General features: G+C 44.5%; 1 protein-coding gene across 1 annotated transcript in view; it reads right to left on the bottom strand.

Annotated features, from left to right (window-relative positions):
• The window catches only part of DYNC2H1 (dynein cytoplasmic 2 heavy chain 1), a 1,714,832-nt gene that overhangs the window by 505,840 nt on the left and 1,186,912 nt on the right, over window positions 1–22,080 (bottom strand). The window contains exon 72 of the mRNA XM_085621461.1: window positions 18,568–18,633. Within this exon, the coding sequence (XP_085477587.1) occupies window positions 18,568–18,633 (66 nt within the window). The remainder of the gene's footprint in view (window positions 1–18,567; window positions 18,634–22,080) is intronic.

The raw sequence follows: 22,080 nt of genomic DNA, 5'->3' as shown, positions 1-22,080 counted from the left end.
TTTGCCTGCTCGCGGCGGGGGGGTGATACTCCGGTCTTGCCCGCTGCCCGCTTCGCCCTCCCTCCACCAGACACCAGCTCCACAGTGCCGTCCCGGATTGCTGCCGATGTGGGGGTGCAGCTTCCGCTGACATGCGGCTCTCTTCTGGCCGTCCTGCGGGACCTTCGTCTACAAATGTGTGCTCGCTTTCAGGCGCTGAGTGAGCAGTTTGACTCCATGCTGTCGGCCGCGGGCCGTGAGCGCTCCGTTTGTCATCAACACGACGTGGGTCTGCCAGTGCTTTTGTCCTCTAGCGGGGACGCAACGGCTGTGTGTGATCGTGCTACACTGGTGCCTGCATCTGGCTTTCCCGGCACCCAGGATCAATTGCTCTCCAGCTCAACAGCGGATACTTTGTTTCCCCGTTCACTGCTGCCTGCTTCATTGTTGCCTGCCTCACCGCGTCTGCAAGAGTATCCAGCTGAGCAACGCCTAACATCCTCGAGGAATCGTTCACGGTGGCCTACTGCTTCTTTTCTGTGGAACTCCTGTACTCTACATGCCATGTCTGGACTTTATGTGGTGCACAAAGGGACCTCTACAGATGGTCGGCGGCCATTTTGTGATTCTACCTCACCATCTTCTCCCAAGCGGCCATATTGTCTTTGTCTGCACGGGGTGCGGGGCCTTCATGTAGGGGCTGGCTTAATCTCAAGCCCGCGATCGGGCCAGGGCTAGACTGATTTATATCGCCATGGTTTCACGGATGGGCTGGACTGGGACTGGAACTGTATGTATACTTTGTGCGCACTCGTCGCGATCTGTCTTCCTTCATTTAAATTGTTGTGACAATTCATTTTCACACGACCGCTTTTGGTGTAGTGGGTTCTCACGGTGTGACAGCCATAGATGGCCGATGGTTTAGGGCGCTCTGATGATACGCAGGCTCCTCCCCACTTTCTTCTTTTTGGGAGTTTAGATTAGAATAGTCCTATTCTTTTCTCACCCCCTTTATCATAGGTGTACTGTTTTCTTATCTTTCTTTACTCTATTCTTACTCTCTTTCTTGTCTATATTTCGGGTTTATTGGGCGACAGGCACTATGCTGGGGGGGGGGCAGGCCGTAGCCTCCGCATTGGTGTAGGGTGGGGGGGTAATTTACTGTTTCTAATTAGTTCTATGGGCCTTTTTTTTCTTTTTATGTTTCTGCGCTATACTTGTTTCGATTCTGGGTCCGGGTGTGGGGTTGACTGAGTGGGGGCGGCACTGGAGGGGTGCGTAATTGCTCATGTGACTATCCTGTTATATAACTGAATTGCCTCACTGCCTGAGATTTTACTTCCATTGCTGTTTTAATGATGCTGCTGCTCTCCCGTGTGGTGAAGATATCGTGCGGACTCGAATCTCCTTGGTTCTTATTCTTCACTGACTTTTTCCCTGATAAAATTATTTTGAAAAACTTTAAAATTAACCTTCACTTCTCCTTTCCCTGGGGTCAAGGATCTCTCCAGTGTATATTCATAAATCGTTGCTAGTCTTGACCGTTGAAGCACAGGGGCCGTAATGTTTGTATCAGTGCTTAATCGTATCGTGGCCGGCCTGTAGGTTGTAGGCCCGTATTTGTTCTTTTAATATGCACGAATAAAGGTTTAAAAAAAAAAAAAAAAAAAAAAAATAAAAAAAATAACAGCCCTATGGTCTGTCCAGGGCAGTAGCAGTGTTTTAATGAGTTTTATAGCAGGGTGGTTTGTGAAAATCCCATCCAGAGTATGGCCGGCCAAATGTGTGGGTTCCAACACTATTTGGGACAGTCCATATGCTGTCAGGTTATCCACCAAGCTAATTGTGTCAGGATTGGTCTCAAGTTCTAAGTGATAATTAAAATCTCCTAAAATACAAAGATATTCAGAATCCAAACTTGTCTCTAAGAAGTTCAGAATGGCCTGTGAGAAGCCCGGCCTTGGTCCCGGCGGCCTATATACCAGTAATCCTTTAAAGGTAGTGGAATCATTAAGTTTAAAGGAAAATAATAGTGTCTCGGCTGGAAGCGTGGTTATGATTTTGTGGCGCATTTTTAGATAGTCTCTGTATATTATTGCTATGCCTCCGCCCCTACCTTCTACCCTATCATGGCATACCATTGAGTATCCCGGGGGGAGGGCTATGTTCCAATCTGGATCTGAACTAGCATCGGTCCAAGTTTCAGTTAGGAAGGCGATGTCAGGTTTTTCTATTTGAAGCAAACATTCGAATTGGTATTTGTGTTTCACAAGTGAACGAGTATTCAACAAGATACAGGACAAAGTTTGTGTTGATTGTTTACTTCTTTTATCTAATCGCGGGGTATCTTTGCCTCCATCAGCCTGGGGGGAGTGAAGTTGTCCCTCTCGACCTTTTATGCCTCCAAAGTGTACCCGACAGTCTGAATCTGACAAGGGGAGAGATTCCGTTTTATCCCCTACTGGTTGGTGAAAATGGTATCCACACCCCTTACATAGGTAGGAGCTCATAGAGTTATCCCCATCCCAGATGTTACATAGTTCACACTTACCAATCATTTGATTCACCAATTGGGCTTTTGTGTATGTTTGGATGGGGAACAGACCAGGGGTCCTGGCGCTGGCCGCGCTCCGGGCGCCGATGGGCGCAGACGGGCTTGCCTTTGGCGCGCCTTCGGCGCGCCGGCGGCGCGCCCGCTGCGCGCGGATGCTCCAGCGTACAATTTAAAGTCTGGGGAGCGGAACACTAGACCGCTAACCCTCAAAATGGCGGTCTAGCTCTAATCGGCGAGACAGCGTGGTTAAGTTACGTTAGGTTTGTAGCATAGATTTTTAATTCAATGTGGTAGTTCAGTTTTAAAATCCGTGCAAAATACAAATAATGATTTAAAAATTCATGACATCAATATGTTAAAAATATCTAGACTAGGCAAACATATTCAGTTTTTCTCGACTTCAAACGTCAAAGGTTTCAGAATTGTGCAAAACGCAAAATAGCAGCAATAGTAGCAGTAGCAGTTACAGATTGAAACTTCCCACACCCATGCAACTGGTATTCAGCCACGTCACCACAACAGGTTGTGGATGCTCATATTGGACGAATGATGTATCTTCAGCCATTGTGTAAAAGCAGAACACCACTGGTTATAAATCCTCCTTCTAGAGACTTCCCTGGAGAAGTAACTGTTTTTTGGTGTGGTTTTCCATGTGCAAGGGTGGGGTCTTAACATATCCAATCAGAAGACAAGGATTGGGTGTGCTTGCTAGTGAATTCGCGAATCCAGTGCATAAAGTAGAGGGTTTACGAAACTTGCAAAATGGGTAACTTTGTTGGAAAAGAGATATAAGGTGGTTTAAAGATACTTGTAAATATGTTTACATTGATGTCATTAATGACAATGGGGGAGTGTACATAAGCGCAGTAATTTATAAAATTGGCGGTGAATCTGCAAATTCAGAGTTGCGGATTTGTTTTGATCACGTGATCGGAAGTAAAAACCATACAGTAATAGTCCATCTGTTTTTGCTGACCCCCGAAGGTACCGCTGTACCCCAAAAATATTTTTGTAATAACATTTACATTACAAATACTCCATTTACTTTACATTAACTACAAATGTGATTTTTATGTTTTTAAACTATAAAAAGTATATTTATAAAAAGAATAATGTCTACAGTACAAAAAAACAAAATTGAAAATTGAAATAAATTGTAGTAGACTTAGTAATAAAAATAAACACCACAAATTAACTAAAATGACCAATCTAGAAGGACATATTATTTTAGGCATGGAATTTGAAAAACGTTTGAAATTTACTGAAAAAAACAAAGGTTACAGGGATGTTATAGCTGGGCCCACACTGCACTCGTACAAAACCACAAAATTCAGCAGTTCTAGTTACCTGATCTAACTCAAACTTATACCCTCACAATACACTGCTTATGACCGCACATATTACAACACTGATGACAGGGTCAGTGACATCACTCATGACATCGCAAATTACCTCACTGATGACATCTTCCAGTGAGACAAAGTGTTTTGTAAATGTGTCTGACACTTAAAGATATTTAGTAAGCTACTGCACAAGTTTCATTACTATTCTTTCTGTACTACTAATGAGTGATACTATTTCTAACATATGTCATCTCTGTGGCTGTTAGACTCTCTGAATCTGTGAGTGAGTGTCTGAGTGGCTGTATGACTGTGTGACTAGGTGTGTGAGTGTGTGTATGGGTGAATAAGTAGGTGTGTGAGTTGCTATATGGGTTTGTGAGTGGCTGTATTAGTGAGTGAGTGTGTGTTTGAGTACCTGTATAGATGGGTGAGTGGATGTGTGAGTGTATTTGTGGGTATGTAAGTAGCTGTATGGGTGAGTGAGTGGGTGTGTGAGAGGCTGTATGCTTGGGTGAGTGGCTGTGTAAGTAGCTTTACGGGTGGGTGAGTGGGAGTGGCTGAATCAGTGAGTGGGTGGCTGTGTGAGTGGCGCTATGGGTGAGTGAGTGGGTTGGTGTTTGTTTACCTATATAGGTGCATGAGTGGCAGTATGAGTGGCTGTTTAGGTGAGTGTTTGACTGTTCGGGTCTGTGTTTGGTTAAGTAAGTTGGTATGTGAGTAGCTGTATTGGAGACTCAGTGTCTGTATAGGTGAGTGTGCGGGTATGTAAGTGGTGGCTTGGATATGTGAATGGGTATGTAAGTAATTGCGTGGGTGTGTGAGACGGTGTATGAGTAGTTGCATGGATGAATGTATGGCTAACTTCAAAAGTTGCAAGGGTGAGTAAATGGCTGTGTGGGTGGTTGTATAGTTGAAGAAGTGGGTGTGTGAGTAGCTGTATGGGGAGAGTACGGCTGTTTGAGTTATCGTATGGGTGAGTGACTGCTTATAATAGTAGCTGTATGGGTAAGTAAGTGGCTGTGTCAGTGTGTGTATAAGTGAGTGAGTGGGTGGGTGTGTAAGTGGCTCTATGGTTGAGTGAGTGAGTGTGTCAGTGGGTGTATGATAGGTTTAATATGGGTGTGAGTAGGTGTGTGTGTGGTTCTGTGGATGATGTTATTTGAGGTGTCATCAGTGATATCACTGACCCTGTCATGAGTGATGTAATATCTGAGGTCTAAAGCAGTGCATTGCAAGGAGAAAGTTATAGGTAGCTCAGGTAACTATAACTGCTGAATTTCTACGGTTTTGTACGAGTGAAGTGTGAGCCTAACTATAGCGTCCCTGCAACCTTTTTTGCAGTGAATATATATATGTGTATACCTATGTATACACACACATACATATATATACACACACACATATATATACACACACACACACACACATATATACACACACACACACACACTCACACACATATATATATACACACACACACACACACACATATACACACAGACACATATATATATATATATATATACACACACACACACACACACACAAGAAACAAAAGAGAGAGCGAGGAGTATGAACGGGGTACATCCCTTTCCCCTACTTAATACTCAAAAACAACGTGGACAGACCCACAAAAGAATCCTTAAACAAGGACGACTGCTATAAATCTTAGAGTGCCAAGAACCACGAGGGTTTTGAAGTAGAACCCTCACCCACCAACCTAGTTGGTGGCATGCTTCATCATCGGGTTCCCAGCTGGGCAGCCGAGTGCAGCCCAGCTGTGCTTCGACGTCTGGATTACAGCAGAGCGGGTTTTGTTTTTGTGAGACTGGTGCTAAAAAAAAGTGTGGTGAGGTTAAAAATGCCTCTGGGACTCCTTGCTGAAACATTTTTTATTCTCAGAGGCCCAGGGACTGTTTTAAAGAAAACATGAGGATAAATGGAAGACTAGCAATTGGTATTCATCATCCATCAAGTACTGTCAAGTCAAGTCAAATTCACTTTATTCGATTAATTAAAATCATAAAAGCATACTACAGCAAATATCAAAGGTTCATCCATAAAACAGTTGATAAATTTAATACAATATTAAACAATTTATGAGTTAAAAAACAGATTAAAAGGGCGATAGATACATAAAATACATTAAAAAACACTCAAATGGGCAATATGGCTGAATCCATATTCCTATTGTTCTTCCAAACTTAGCCTTATTTTCTTGCATCTCACAGATGCGGCTAGAAAACTAGCAGTGCAATACATAATAAGAGGAGAAAGCAACATTTGTAAATAAAACAGTGCAGGCTTATACTGGATAAATCCCAAGTCCTTCAGAATAGATTTTAAGTATTTTATACGCGGTTCATGATAGAAGGAACAAAAAAACAAAAAGTGGGCGTTATCCTGAACAGAGAAACCATCACATTTGCATGGAGCCGATTCCTCCAGCTTGCACCAGTCTTTCACATCCCACAGCACTGTATAAATTTGGTTAAACCGAAATTTGGATAAAAGCCATCTATGGAAAGGGTTGGTTACCGTGATTAAATAGGGGGCCAGCACACAGGATGGGGATATCAAAACGTGAGCCCTCACAGAGGGTTTACATAAATCGCGGGCTTCACGCTCGGCCGTGCGAATTCTCAGAAAATTTAATTTCACCCACTGTAAGTCAGCTCTACACAAGGCTTCAGGGCTACTAAAAATTTCAGGGCGTCCCAAAAGAGCTGTCATAGTTTCAATATATGACAGCCACTGAATTTCCCTTCTGTGATCAAGTTGGAGGCAATCTTTGATGATCCGATGGTTTAGGCTAAGGTTTGGGTTAAGCCAAAGCTTTATCCACATCAAGAGTGGAGCTAGATTTAAAATGTCTAAAATATAACCCATTCCCAGCTCTACATGTACTGAGAAGGTAGCAGTTGACTGGGGTAACCCCAGCAATGAGCGAAAAAATTTGTTTTCCTCTGTCTGGATATCTATGACATTAACGTAACCCCAGACAGCTGCACCATATCTAGCAATAGCAATTGTCTTGGCTTTATAGATGGCCATAATGGCCTCCATAGGTTTTCCCCCCAATCTCTTCGCAAAACCCAAAATTGCAGCATATGAACTTCTTACCGCATTAATTTTGGATGTTACCTGCGGTGTCCAGGAGCCCCTCTGATCAAAGATCACACCCAATTAGGTGAAAATCTTAACACTAGTGATCACCTCTCCGTCACAGTAAAAGGATTTTTCTCTACGCATACCACGTCCGACGGACATGGTATGTGATTTACTTTTGTTGATCACCAGATCGAGACTACTCATAAAGTTACAAAAGGCGTCCAATAACTTTTGTAGGGCAACTGGGGTCCTAGCTATGAGTACCGCGTCATCTGCGTAGAGGAGCACCGGAATTGGTGCACCCCCCATGCACGGGAAATCTTTTGTAACAGACGTTAGGTAACCCTCCAAAGAGTTCACATAAAGCGTGAACAACATTGGAGCCAGGCTACAACCCTGGCGGACCCCTCTGGTAGATCTAAAGCTCTCAGTGCACTTTCCATCGGTGGTCATTCTAATGCGAGCCCTCAGATCTTTGTGAAGCTCCGCTAGAAAGTACACCAAAGGGCTATCGAGGCCCATCTCCAGCAACATTGCCCACAGCTTTGATCTATTAACAAGATCAAAGGCTGTGGACAAGTCCATAAAACCCAGGAATAAGCTGCCCCCTTTTGCTTTAGTGTATTTGGACAGAATAAGGTGGAGGTTGAGGCATTGGTCCTCAGTACTCCTCCCTGACCTGAAGCCAAATTGAGCCTCGGATAAAATGTTATTTCCCCTGGCCCACGCGGAAATCCTCGCCAGGACAACCTTGCCTAAAATTTTAACCGAGGAGTCCAAAAGCGATATGGGTCGATAACATTTTGGATCTCCTCTCTGCCCTTTTTTAAATATAGGGACGATTGTAGCGAGGGACCAGGATTCAGGGAAACCCACTAATGCGGCGGCATTAAAAACTCGAGTTAAAATATTTGCCCAAAACAGTGGATTTGCCCTCTACATATCTGCTGGTACTCCGTCGGGGCCTGGGGCCTTACGCCCTGCTGTCTCCTCTATGGCTCTAAGTACCTCACAGATTTCAAAACTCACAGGCTCCTTTGGACTACCAGTTACAGGGGTTATAAGAGGGCCCAACTCTCTGTGGCTGTCATATATTTTTTCAAAATGAGACAGCCACTCAACTTCTGAGATGTTTAATTCCTGTACTGAGTTTTGGGCACCTGTTAGAAATGGGGAATTTATTATTGTCCAAAACTCAGCGCTGTTTTTTAGGGTAGCTTTGTCCCTTAGGTCCTCCCAAGCTTTACTTTTTAATTCTTTTTTACGTAAAGTGATGGCCGTATTATAATCCTTCCTCAGTCGTGCCACAAGCTCCTTGTTCCTTGGGCGGGCACTCAGGGCTTTTTTGAGGCGGTTATGAGCTTTGCTACAGTTATTATCAAACCAGCCTTTTACCGGATATTGTTTATTCCCCTGCCCTTTAGCTAGAAGACTACCAGACACAAACTGGCAAATGCCTTCAAATGAAGATATAACATCATTGTCCCCAGCTAGAGGAGTAGCACACACCCTTAACTCATCTGCGACTGAATTAGATAAAGTTACAAAAAAATTTTACGGTACAACCGACTCCCATTTAAGTCTTCTCCCCTGGTCCTTTACTTTTAAAGGCAAAATAGTCTGCTGGAGAACAACCGATTTTGACAATAAGGCACTATTTGTTAGCACCAGACCAACCGGATTGTGATCACTCATGGGCATATCAATAGCATTATAAGTGATCACATAATTGAGAAAGAATCTCGAGATAAAGATATAGTCAATAATCGAATCGCTAGCCCTACCCGTGTAGGTAGCAACCCGTGTGGTGATATCAGAAAATTCAGGTTCGAATAGCTCATTTCCCAGCAGTACATATTCAAGTGCTCGACCATTCAGTGTGTGTTCTAAATGAGGGGGTGACACACTGTCTGGCCCCTCCAATTCAACCATAACACATTTATAGCACAAATGAACATTAAAATCACCCATTAAAATAATTCGAAACAAAGTGGTTTGCTTGTCTCCGTAGAGAGTTAAAAAATCTAATAACCAGTTAAAATGCAGAGATTCTGGGTTACTATTGGGGGCATTGTAACAGTTAACCAACAACAATTTATCACCATCCTCTACTGTTAACTCCAGAATGATAAAATTTTTGGGAGCACAGTCTAGCATAATCAGTTTGCCTTTCAGATTCACTGAAACCAACATCATAAGGCCGCCTTTGTTCCGACCAGCTGGAGAAGGCGAAGCAGGGACGAAAAAGGAAGTGAAGCCATCTAACCAGTAGTCACATTCCAAGTCCCAAGTCTCTTGCAGGGCAACAACATCGTAACTCTTGACAAAGCTTTCCCAGCTGGGGTCCCCCTTCTTAGCCCGCAAACCAGCGATATTCCAAGAAAACAGCCTAACCGTTCCCCCATTATCACTAATAATAATCTCAGGTAAATTGTTCTTGACCACCTCAGAAGAAGGTACGTGGACCATAGATGTTGGGGCCGCGGCCGCGGCGTCCTCTGTACCCTCTCCCTCTTCCCGTCAATCACAGAGGTCAAGACCTGAGAGCACATCAAACCTATTATGCGTTAAAATTGGGGGACCCCATGAACTGGCATTTTCACGGCCCTGCAAAGAACATTGCTGCGCCGGATTAGGCCCCACCGGGGTAAACGGATAAGATCTTGGTCTCGACGCGGAGGGAAAATTGGCCTTATTGTAGAAATACCCCAATGGGCGAACACGAATACTGTTACAGTCCTCCATCAGGGAAGCTGCCCGCAGGAGGACAGTGGCCACGTGTTGTGGATATTTAAAATTCACAACCACGCAGTCCCCTCTACAAAATTTCCTTGATGGGCCAATCAAATTCACTCTCCTTGTCGTGATTATGTCTCCAGCAAGTTTGGAAGGAAAACCACATTTAGCACCTAACCAGGCCACCACTTTGTTCTTGAGGGACTCATGCGCTTCCACTTGCAGCTCTGTGTTACCTGGGCAGAGTAGTGGGACGTCTGTAAGTACAATGACGTATGGGGCGCATTCCGGGGGCAAATTAATAGTGTTGGCGCGTCTACTTTGTACAGCACTACTGCTAATGTCAGGTCTCTGCAAGCCCCTCGCCTGAACGCAATCCACATCTGTTGATGGGGGATGAGTTACTAGGGGAACAGTAAGATTATGGCCTGAACTAATAACAGGACGAATCATAGGAAAAGAGTTGGGAGCTTTTGTAGCACTACGTCCCGTCTCCCCAAGGTTTGCTAAGCTATTGTGAGTGGGTGAGGGATTCGCCTGAGAGGTTTTAGCCAGCTGTCGATCCAATAGAGCTCCAAGTCTTTTGATTTCCGCATTAGCGGTATCCAGTTTGACTGTAAGACAGTCAATACAGGCTTTAAGTTTTAGGTCTACCGCAGCCTCAATACGTTTGATTAACAGATCGAACTGCTCTAGGCTCAGAGTAGTCTTGGGATCCTTCATAGACTCTGTAATTGGGTTGGATTTGGGGGGACTGTGGCTATCCGGCCGATGAGTTTCCACCCTTCTCCTATGGGTGGCCTTACCCCCCCTCTTACTTTGGAGCCTTCTGCATGTTCTAACGGGTCTCTTGCCCCTAATTTCTTCCACTGTTTCTGACTCTTCCTCAGAATCAGGACGTAACGTATCATTCACTAAGGAGGCCATTGCTGCGTTATCATGCTCCTGGAGAATAGGGGCTACTGTATTGCAAATTAGTTCGGTAACGTTATTATCTTGTGATAATAAGTCCGTGATTCTATCGCCAACTAGGAAATCCTCCAATGTAGCGGCTGTAGCTAGGGAGGGAGCGTGATCCGTATCATCTACCTTGCCCAACGAAGCTCTTCTATCCTCGTTAATCTTGGTCACCCTCTTGACTAGAAAGTTGTTCATAGAGCCAGCCCCCGAGACTATCTTATTTTTCTTGGGACCTGACATCGTAAAATATGGCTAAAAGTTGCGGTCCCCACGACAGGACCCAGAAAATAGCCACAAGTTCGACTATACTGCACAGCACCACAACAATGCACAAAGGGCGAAGCAGTAAAAATAGCGTACAGCAGCAGTACCAGTAGTGCAGTGGGTGATCTGGTGTCCGATGTCAGGGGGATGGCCCCGCCCTGCCTCCTTCTGCCCCTGACGGCCACAGACGGCCCGCCCTCTGCCCGGCGCCGCCCGCGCGCGTCCCGCGACGCGGAGGAAGGCGCGAGTTTTTGAAGCGCCTCCGGGCGCGTTGGCGGCGTCAGCAGCCGCAGGGGTGCTTGGGAGCTGTAGTCTCCCCCCGCTCTCGGCCGCAAGTATGGTGATGGCGGCGGCGGGGGAGACAAACAGCGAAGAGTGACCCAGGCTGTAGCGCCAGCAGCGCTGGCGTGACGGTATCCAGGCGGCTCCCTCAGCGGCGGCGGCAAGCAAGTGGCGGAGTCGGTCAGTTTATAGTGTATAGTTGAAGAAGTGGGTGTGTGAGTAGCTGTATGGGGAGAGTACGGCTGTTTGAGTTATCGTATGGGTGAGTGACTGCTTATAATAGTAGCTGTATGGGTAAGTAAGTGGCTGTGTCAGTGTGTGTATAAGTGAGTGAGTGGGTGGGTGTGTAAGTGGCTCTATGGTTGAGTGAGTGAGTGTGTCAGTGGGTGTATGATAGGTTTAATATGGGTGTGAGTAGGTGTGTGTGTGGTTCTGTGGATGATGTTATTTGAGGTGTCATCAGTGATATCACTGACCCTGTCATGAGTGATGTAATATCTGAGGTCTAAAGCAGTGCATTGCAAGGAGAAAGTTATAGGTAGCTCAGGTAACTATAACTGCTGAATTTCTACGGTTTTGTACGAGTGAAGTGTGAGCCTAACTATAGCGTCCCTGCAACCTTTTTTGCAGTGAATATATATATGTGTATACCTATGTATACACACACATACATATATATACACACACACATATATATACACACACACACACACACAGACACACATATATACACACACACACACACGCACACACTCACACACATATATATATACACACACACACACACACACACATATACACACAGACACATATATATATATATATATACACACACACACACACACACACAAGAAACAAAAGAGAGAGCGAGGAGTATGAACGGGGTACATCCCTTTCCCCTACTTAATACTCAAAAACAACGTGGACAGACCCACAAAAGAATCCTTAAACAAGGACGACTGCTATAAATCTTAGAGTGCCAAGAACCACGAGGGTTTTGAAGTAGAACCCTCACCCACCAACCTAGTTGGTGGCATGCTTCATCATCGGGTTCCCAGCTGGGCAGCCGAGTGCAGCCCAGCTGTGCTTCGACGTCTGGATTACAGCAGAGCGGGTTTTGTTTTTGTGAGACTGGTGCTAAAAAAAAGTGTGGTGAGGTTAAAAATGCCTCTGGGACTCCTTGCTGAAACATTTTTTATTCTCAGAGGCCCAGGGACTGTTTTAAAGAAAACATGAGGATAAATGGAAGACTAGCAATTGGTATTCATCATCCATCAAGTACTGGTCAACATGTTTTAGCCTCATGAAACAATTTCGAGGCTTTCTTCAGGACAATTCAACATGAAAAGAAATGGTGCTGTGGCAAAAATAAGCCACGTGTATTTTTTCAGCACACTCGCTAAGGTGTGCTCTGCATGCAGTGGTGTAACCGTACTTACGGACCCACCATCTGATTTTATACCTGTAAGACAAAAAACACAACTCAAAGGACACACACATGTATAAAAATAGCTAAAACTGCTCCTTTTGCTAGTGGTGCGTTTGTCTTATCAATAGTACTCCTAGAGTTGTTCAGTCATATGTACCAATAATCATACAGGAGACATGCAACATACACCTAGTGTATGCAAACTCATGCATGGTGATTCGGTGCACGCATGCATGTCTTGTATTGATGGTGCTATTTTAGCATGAGAAGTCACATATCTATGTTAACGTGGTGTAGTCATTTGTGCTTGAATTGAGTGGCCTAGCCGTGGTAGACTATTATTATATACTCTAAATAGATGCCGGCAAAAGTTCAAAATTAGCGTAAGAATTATCTTGGGATAGGTGCATGTATATCCATTCTCACGCAGAATTAAAATCTTACAAAACTTTCACAATGTCAAAAAGAAAGAGAAACCATAATTACACAAGCTACTTGTTTGTAGTAGCTTTCATAGATCCTGGAAGGGGCAGTTCCTGTAGTCAAACACCATGGAGAAGAAAATAAAAGCACTCAGTATTGAGTAAAGTAGCTGCCAGGTGGAGATTGAACAGAAGGTATTTTTAGTTAGGCAAGGCAATTGGTAGCGAGTACTACTTAAATCAAGCCAGGTTTTGGGGAAGAACTTACTTCATCAAGGCTGGCCGCCCACCCTTCTCACTTCCTCCGGTCTTCTCGGGATCTGGATGATACCCAAGGCCGGAGACCTCTCTTTTTGTCTATGGTGTGCAGACTAAATCCCAGGAAAGGATAGAATGCGAAAACAACAGCAGGTTCTGTGTGAAAGCACAGTGTGGCACAAAGCAAAATAAGTTTGTATAGTAATGTGTGCAAAGCAGAGGGCAGTCTGCAACGTGCTCATGCTAACCTAGGGAAAACGACAATGGGCTTGCACAGGACTGCGTTAACTTGTTTCTTCATGGATAGCTTGCTGTCTAAGATGATGCCGAGGTTGTGAGCATGGTCTGTTGGGGCGGGTGGTGTGCCGAGCTCCGTGGGCCACCAAATACATTGGGATGCCCAACAGTAATGAAATGCAGTAGTCCAGTCGCAAGAGTATTAACACTCGGGCCAAGGTGATTCTGGATAGAGCTGGGAGCAAGGACACAAATTTAAGGTTTGACTTTTGCTAAAGGCATAAAAGTGGTGGTAAGTTTAAATATATGCAGTCTAAAGGTAAGGTCTGAGTCAAAAATGACTCCCAAATTTCTCTTCGGTTGTACTGGGAATAGGGGCAGGCCCAATTTTGGTGACCACCAGGCTTGAGACCATAGGGAGTAATTTCCAAAGACCACTACTTCGGATTTTTCCCCACTCAGGGTGACAAAGTTGTTTCTCATCTAGCCCATAATTATTGCTAGATAGGAAGAGAACTGTTGTGGATCTCTGTCCAGTGTTAGAATGATGTGTGTGTCACCAGCATAAGCGAAACATTTTTTACCATAGGATTCAATCAGTCTTACCAAGGGGGTGAAGAATATTGGGTTCAAAACTGAGTATTGTGGAATCCCTCCCGAGATGGATTTGGCTGGGGAGCAGAAATCCCTATGGTGGATGTTTGCCATGACTGGCATGCCCTTTAGTCTGTCCATGATTGCTGCTCTGGAAGGCTGATGACAGCAACGTGCTGAAATCTCACACTTATGCTAATGTTGTGGGTACTTCTACTTGGAGTCAGTCCCGGTGCTACCTGCTGTCAGAAGTATCACTTTACATGAAGACTGTTTCTGGAGAGCAGTCTGGGAAGGATACTTGAAAGAGAACCAACCCAAAGTAAGGAAGACAAGATATGAAAACAACTTTAACTAAATGTAACACAGTTCAAAAGCTCAGCCAGACCCTATACATATATGTAACTGTAAATGATAAAGCCATTGTGAACTGTTGGGATGTTAACTGGATAAGAACAGAGTTTTCTTTCTAGTGTTTCCTTGTTGCCCAGTATAAGCAGTGTACATAAGGGTGTCCTAAAGGAAACAATCCCATTCACATTTAGCTGATATGTTTAATAAATCAAATCTATAGTTCCCAGGGTGTCCAGATGCATTGTTACATAAAAGAAGAAATGTATGGGCTCCTGCAACGCCAAATATGTACATGATGTCTCCACTTGCCACACACAGCGTACAATACAGTGCTATCATCTGCATAGTTGTATTGTTTGTCTACTCAATGTCCCAACATTAAAGACTCTTATTCAGACTACAAATGAACAAACATCCATAGGACAACAAACATGTTAGCTCTTCCAAGAGTCTAGCCTGAAGCTCAGTAATATAGCCACACTAGTTTGCCTTAAAGTAAACATTAATTGTAAACAATTAGTGGCAGCTTTTTATGTGGGAAGAACAGAGTGTACAATATTAATAACATTATTTAGGAATACTGTATGAAGACCAACTGCCTGAAAGTCAGCACGGACAAGACAAAAGTGCTGATCTTTGGGAACAACACCTCCCCATGGAACAACACCTGGTGGCACTCCGAACTTGGACCCACACCAACAGACCACGCCAGCAACCTTGGCATCATCCTGGGCAGCAAACTCACCATGAAACACCAGATCAACGCAGTCTCCACTGCCTACTTCCAAACCCTCCACATGCTCCGAAAGATCTTCAGATGGTTCCATGTGAACACTAGGAAAACCATCACTCAGGCCCTAGTTACCAGTCAGCCGGACTACGGCAACACACTCTATGCAGGGATCACCACACAACAACGGATGAGACTCAAGACGATACAGAACTCAGCTGCCAGACTCATTCTCGACCTTCACAAATGGACCCACATCACCCCCCACCTCAGGAACCTCCACTGGGTTCCCATCCAGAAAAGATGCCAATTCAAGATGCTGATACATGCCTACAAGGCCCTCCATGACCAGGGACCAGCATACATCAACCACCACCTGAACTTCCACCAAACCGCCAGATACCTGCGATCCACCTCCCTCGCCCTCGCACTGCTGAAGCTACAATGGAGTATGCTCCTTCTCCTACCTCGCCATTGGAATGACCTTCCTTCGACCTCCAAACATCAACCTCCCTCCCAGAATTCAGAAAAGGACTCAAGACCTGGCTCTTTGACTGATTCCACAAAGAACCTACCCCTCAATCCCTCACGGGTGATTAGCTGCGCTCAACAAATAGGATTGATTGATTGAATACTACTAAAAATATTACTTCGGGATTCATAGGTGCCAACTCACAGGCGTAAAGAGTACGTCTGTATTAAAACGCTAATTTTACAAAAAATATGCTGGACAATGAAATATCATCACATTTGTTTCCTAATGTTAAGTCTCATCAGAAAGTCTATGGTTCATCTTTTGAAACAAGGGCTGTATATTCACATAAACATTTGTCCATGGATACAAGGAAGCACGCATATATGAATACAGGATTGGTAAATACTGTGCAAAGTCTGTATAGCTACCAGTCAAAACAGCAAAAATACCACTGAAAGGCCTCCAAAATGGAGGAGAGTGGTTTGCAGGCAAGCAGCTTACTGCTCGAAAGCATTAAAAATTCACTGGTGGCTCTGAAGATAGCTAGCTGAAGGCATTTCTGCAGAACCAGTTATTTAAAGCACTTATCCTGAATCGTATTACTGTTGAACGGGTTCTGCTTCCAAATGTTACTTAGATTAGTAGAAGCAAAGGAAATAACATAGTGGCTACTCAATGTGACAGTACATGCAGGCAGTTAAAAGAGTGCAAATTTGAAGCATATCATATTAAGACTTCTGACAAGCATTGAGGCATGTGAAGAAATGTTTATGTATAACAAAACTGTAGAGTACAAAAAGCATGCCCTTCCAAAAATACACCTTAAATCAGCAACTTAAATGATGTCATTTCAAGAAAGGTAAATACATCAGGCAAAACACACCAGCTATCAATTAGTAGCAATAAACCATCTCACATTTGCAGTGTAATAGAATGTCTACTTGATTTCCTATCAGCAAAACCAAATGAGGACAATAAAACCATCCTTAAAATGTCTTATCCTTGATGGGCATTTAAGTAATGCAAACTCTGATGATAAGAAGAAAGCGAGTGGCTGAAGCACGCCCACTCTCTCTCTATCTCTATGTACTTATTGTTTTTTTTAAAGAACTGATTACATCATGTCTCCAAACTATCTGTAAAGAGAACTAAAAAGGAGATGGCATAGTCTGCTGAGAAAGTGAGTTGTTTTATGTTCTTTTGTATGCATAAATCTTAGTCCTTGCTTCTGTACTGTGTTCTTGGGGAGCGATTAATGACTGTTGACAGAAAGTCCAAGTTCTCTAAAGAGAGACTGATGTGGGCAAACGGTAGCTCCTCAGGGATGCGGTGCTCATTCTGAAGTACTTTTGGAATCAGGAGGGGGGCAGTGGAAAAACATACAATAACTTTGATCTCCACCAGAACCTACAGACTGACCCACATGTACCTGAACCCGCAACTCATCTAGGAAGTGATATTGTTCACACTCTTGGTGATGGGGTTGGTTGCAAAAACATCAACAGATGTCTGTCCCCAGGATAAAGACGGGATATGAGACATGTTGATGGATTTTGTGCTGTGGTTGGGCTGGCAAGAGTGTAAATGTCAGATAAAGTTTTGCTCACCCTCTGCCTGATACCCCGTGCATTGTTGGAAACCAGCATGAAGATGCCAGGGTGATGGATTGCTACCATATTTCTAATGCAAGCTGCCATAAATGTGGGGAGTGACCATTAAGTTGTATTTGAATGAAATAGGAGGAATTGATACTGCTGTGATCCATTCCCATCATTAAACTGACCACTGGAGGGAAGGCTATTAGGTCCAGAAACAAAGCTTTCAGTTCCAACAATTTTAAAAGGAGGGATGATGCAGACCTCTTCCACAAGGCACTGTATAGGAGATCCCTGCAGAGACCAATCCACCTGTGCTTTGTTGAATGCTTAATTAACTTAATTAGCAGCCACGGTATTTGGAATGGAGTACTTCACTAGATTTATTATACTTCTAGCGAGGGAATACTGGCTCCTACATCAAAATGAAATTCAACTCAATTTCTCCCACAACACAACTCTTAACTGACGCCTTTCAGTAGACCTATGACAGTGCAGATAACAGCATTGTAGAATTAATAGCTTGTGGGGTTAATTCCATCTGCATAGGTGCATAAAACCGTATTTTAGTGACCATCTCCTTACATAACTAAAGTGATTATTACATCCAGCATGAGTGAGCAACACTTCAAACTGAGGCATGGAAAGGACTGCAGAGCCCTGATCGCACATGAGCATGGGACATGATCCTCCAGGATTGACCCCAAATAGATGATACAAGGCAACTGCTACCAATCTCTGTTGATGTTTCCATTGAGGAAGACTAATCCATATGACCCTGAGTTGGGTGATGACATGGTCTAAAATGCACGACCCTTGGGGGACCCCCAAGCATACATTTAGGATCTCCTTGCCGCCCCACTACACTGCCTGGCCTCTTATCCCCTTTTTGTGCATTCCTTCTGAACTCTGATGGCGAATACTTTCTACCCCACACACTGCTTCACCCACTATTCAGATGTCTGGGTTCTTATTTTTTTGTGAGCGATTATCTAACCATGGATGCACATGCAGGGGATAACACTGGTACCTCTGTACGGGCCCTATGAACGAGAATATGATCCTGTCTGTCAAGATATGTACTGCCATACTGTAAAAAAGAGTGTTTTGAAAAAAAAAATATTATTGCTCCCAGCTGAACATTCACAAAGACTAACTTTGATATTAATTCAATTTGATTTTACCATGAAACAAATTGGGGAACCTACTAAATACAACATCAGTGTTCAATGACGTTCACTTACATTCTCTTGAAAAAGTTCTGGGTGCATCCCTCTAACGAAGTGCAAAGCAAACATCAGCTGATCAGCCTGAAAGTGAAGTAAGACATAAATACCAAGATTTATTTCCTTAACAATACTAGGACAGAGTGCAAGTACAGTATATACATATCACGCTTCACACTATATAAGGATATGTTTATAAGGGCTGTGTGAACTGGAGATGATCAGAACGATGTATGCAGGAACTGAGACCGTGACTGCTATGGAGTATGTAGCTCATAACCATAAGGATATAAAATCAGACCAAGCCAAAAAGCATAATGCACTGAGCTGTGCTTAGGCTAAAGTATACTCTAGATTGCATCAAATGGTTTTTACAACTGTCTGTACACCCTTCAAAGTAGAGCTGCAGAAACTGTTTAATCCACATGGTTTTGGATGGCTATTGTAACTGTCTATTTGGATTTCCCTCAAACTATAGGGCTCCTTATCTTTAACACTGCCAACCTTCAGAGTATTTTGGCCTGTTCTACTGATCAGGGGTATTAGTCCTAGGAAAAAAACTTATGGGACATGTAGAAATATGGAAACTCTGACTTAAGGTTTTGATTAGAGGCCAGATGTTAGACATTAGGTCTCTAGCTGGCAGAGGTTTGCAACCTGGCCAAGTAGGAACCACAATCCTACTCAGGGCAAGTTAGATACGCAACCTAAATTAGCCTGTGAACACCCTCTGGCAGCTTGGCACAGAGCAGTCAGGATTAATTTAAGAGGCAATATCTAAAGTATTTGTGCAACAGTTAAATCACAAAAACATAGTGAAAACACCACAAAAAGACTCCACAGCAGTTTAGAACAATAGAGAATACGTATCTGAGTAAAACATGACCAAACGGCATAAATCCAAAGAGTACTTGAGAATTTTTTTTTTTTTTTTAAAACAAACTGCAATATAGCACTTAGGGGTTACTTGTGGTCGCTCTAGATCGGGGTAAATCCAAAGTTTCAGATGGACCGCGATGGAAGGGAGGCCGGCTACAGGACACATGCAGGGCCAGATGAAAAAGTACCTTGGATGGAGCAAGCGTCGGTGTCGAAGACTCGATGCGTCTGTCCCAACTCTCAGTTGGCTCGATGCGTCGAAGTCAAGCCTTGCAGTCGGGTCCCGCATTGTTGTCTAACCTCTTATGATGCAAGGCGATGCGTCATCGTCGTCGAGCCATGCAGTCGGGACCTCGGGTCGGTGTTGCGTCATCGCTGAACCTTGCAGTCGGGACCTCGGATCAGCGCTGCACCATCATCGAACCTCACAGTCTGGTCCGGCGTCGTCGTTGAGCCGCGCAGGGATGTCTTCGGATCAGATCTGCGTCGGAGGGCACTGTGTCGCTTACTATCGGTGTTAAGTCGGCACCGCATCACTTTTGGCAGGAATACAGCTACAGAAGCCAATTTCAGGGCCTGTGACTGGATTGGCACTTCCTGGTAAGGCAGGACTCTCAGTTGGCAGAGACCAGCAGCTAAAGCAGAGTTGAAGGAAGTCTATGATGGCCCTGAGACTTCAAGAACAGGGGGCAAGCAAGCCCTTGGAGAAACTTGGGTTCAACGTAGTAGAGAGCAGGTCCAGGCCTTCTCACTCTCAGGCAAGAGGCAGCAGGCAGAAAGCCAGGACAGCAAAGAGGTAGCAAAGTGGCAGTCCCTCCTAAGGCACAGCAGCTTTTCGTCCTGGCAGAATGTCCTTGGTTCCAACACAGTTCTGATTTGGAAGTGTCAGGGGTCCAGTACTTATACCCAGTTGTGCCTTTGAAGTGGGGGAGACATCAAAGTGGTCTTTGAAGATCACAAGGTCCCTGCCATTCCTGCCCTGGCTCCACACTCACTACAGGGGATATGCAGCTCTTTGTGTGGGGACAGGCACAGCCGTATTCAGGTGCCTCTGTAGGATGCTGGCTCTCTATACATTGCACTACAATACAGTACACTGTGCAGAGAGTCCAGTGAGACTAAATTAGTATACAGAGGCAAAAGTAGATAATACTAACACTCTATTTGTAGTAGTGTAGGCGAGCAGTTAGGCTTATCAGAGGGTAGTGTTAAGCATTTGTTGTACTCAAAAAGGCAATAAATGAGGCACACACTCAAGAATAAATCCGAGACCGATTTTCAGAAATAATATCGATTTTTATATAATTCTTCAGACCAAGAACTTTGTTCTACAGTAAGTAATCTAAAAGTTATGAATGTTTATATTTTGCAAAATAAATCACTTATGTGCGCAATTACGCACCATTGAAGTCAATGGGGAAAAAGACAAAAATGAATATATATTCGTACAGTCAACTTTCAAGGTTCTCCTCTTGTATTTTGGTAGTTAGCACGGCCAGGTCGCATGTTCTACCAGCGGATTCTCGGGAGCATCCCAGATTCGGCTGGGAGCAGGGTGCTGAGGTCGCTGGTAGCTGGGGCGCTACAGAAGATGGGGGCCACTTGAAGATGCACTGCACAAGGGAACCTACAGGTAAGTCCGAGGAGTCCATTTCAAGGGAGCAGGTCACAAGGTCCTCAGAACCATAGGAGCGCAGCTGGATCGCCATTACCGGGGCTGGTCAGGCCTGCTGCAGATCAGATAGGTCAGCCAGGTGGTGTGCATCTACATGTCCTTGTGGTCAGGAGCACGCAGCTTGGAGAGGAAATTTCGGGACAGCTAGGCGACTCCCGACATGGGTCCCAGGGGTCTCTACGTCCCTCGATGGGTGCCTGCTTCCTGGGCAGTTGAAGTCCGGAGGGAACTCTTCATCTCGGTGCAGGTTGCTGGAGGCCCGGTACCCGGGGAATTGGTGAACGGCTCTGGTAGGTCCTGGTGTCCCTAAACTTGGTGGAGGGACAGATTTAACCCTTCGGAGCGGAAGTACCACTTTTGGTCCGGGTGCTGCGTCAGAGTCGCCGGGAAGCTGCAAGTTGGTGAGACAGGAGTCTGCGGTTCAGTGCCTGCTGTCGCAGGGGAGCAGAGCCTCTGCTCCAAGGGAGTTCTTTGGCAATTTGTCAAAAACTGGAGGTGCTCAGGGATACTTGGAGTCCTCACAGTGGTAAGGGGGCGGTATACCACGACTGTTGATTCCTTAATGCAGCAGGCAGGGGTTGGCACCAATTTCTCTGCAGCAGGGCTTCAGTTCTCGGGCAGCAGCTCTTCTTGGTCTTTTTCTTCTTTGTGTCCGTCAAATCTAAAGTTCCAGGTCGAGGAATACCACCTGTTGGAATTAGTCCTTTCCACATGGTCATCCCCAAACTTTTTGCCTTTTGCACCTATTTTTCGGACCCTGTTTTTGTTGGCTATAGGATTCTAAGCATTTTACCACTGCTGATCAGTGCTAAAGTGCATATGCTATCTGTATAAATTCTGATATGATTGGTTATCCATGATTGGTATAATTCATTTACTAGTAAAGTGCACAGTGTGTGCCAGGGCCAGTACATCAAATGCTACTAGTGCTACTTGCACCCACATGAGCAGCCCTGTAAGTTTATCTCAGACTTGCC

The sequence above is a fragment of the Triturus cristatus genome, chromosome 8, assembly GCF_964204655.1.
Source record: "Triturus cristatus chromosome 8, aTriCri1.1, whole genome shotgun sequence".
NCBI lineage: Eukaryota > Metazoa > Chordata > Amphibia > Caudata > Salamandridae > Triturus > Triturus cristatus.
Note: the sequence above shows the minus strand (reverse complement) of the source record. Positions and strands in the feature narration are given on the sequence as shown.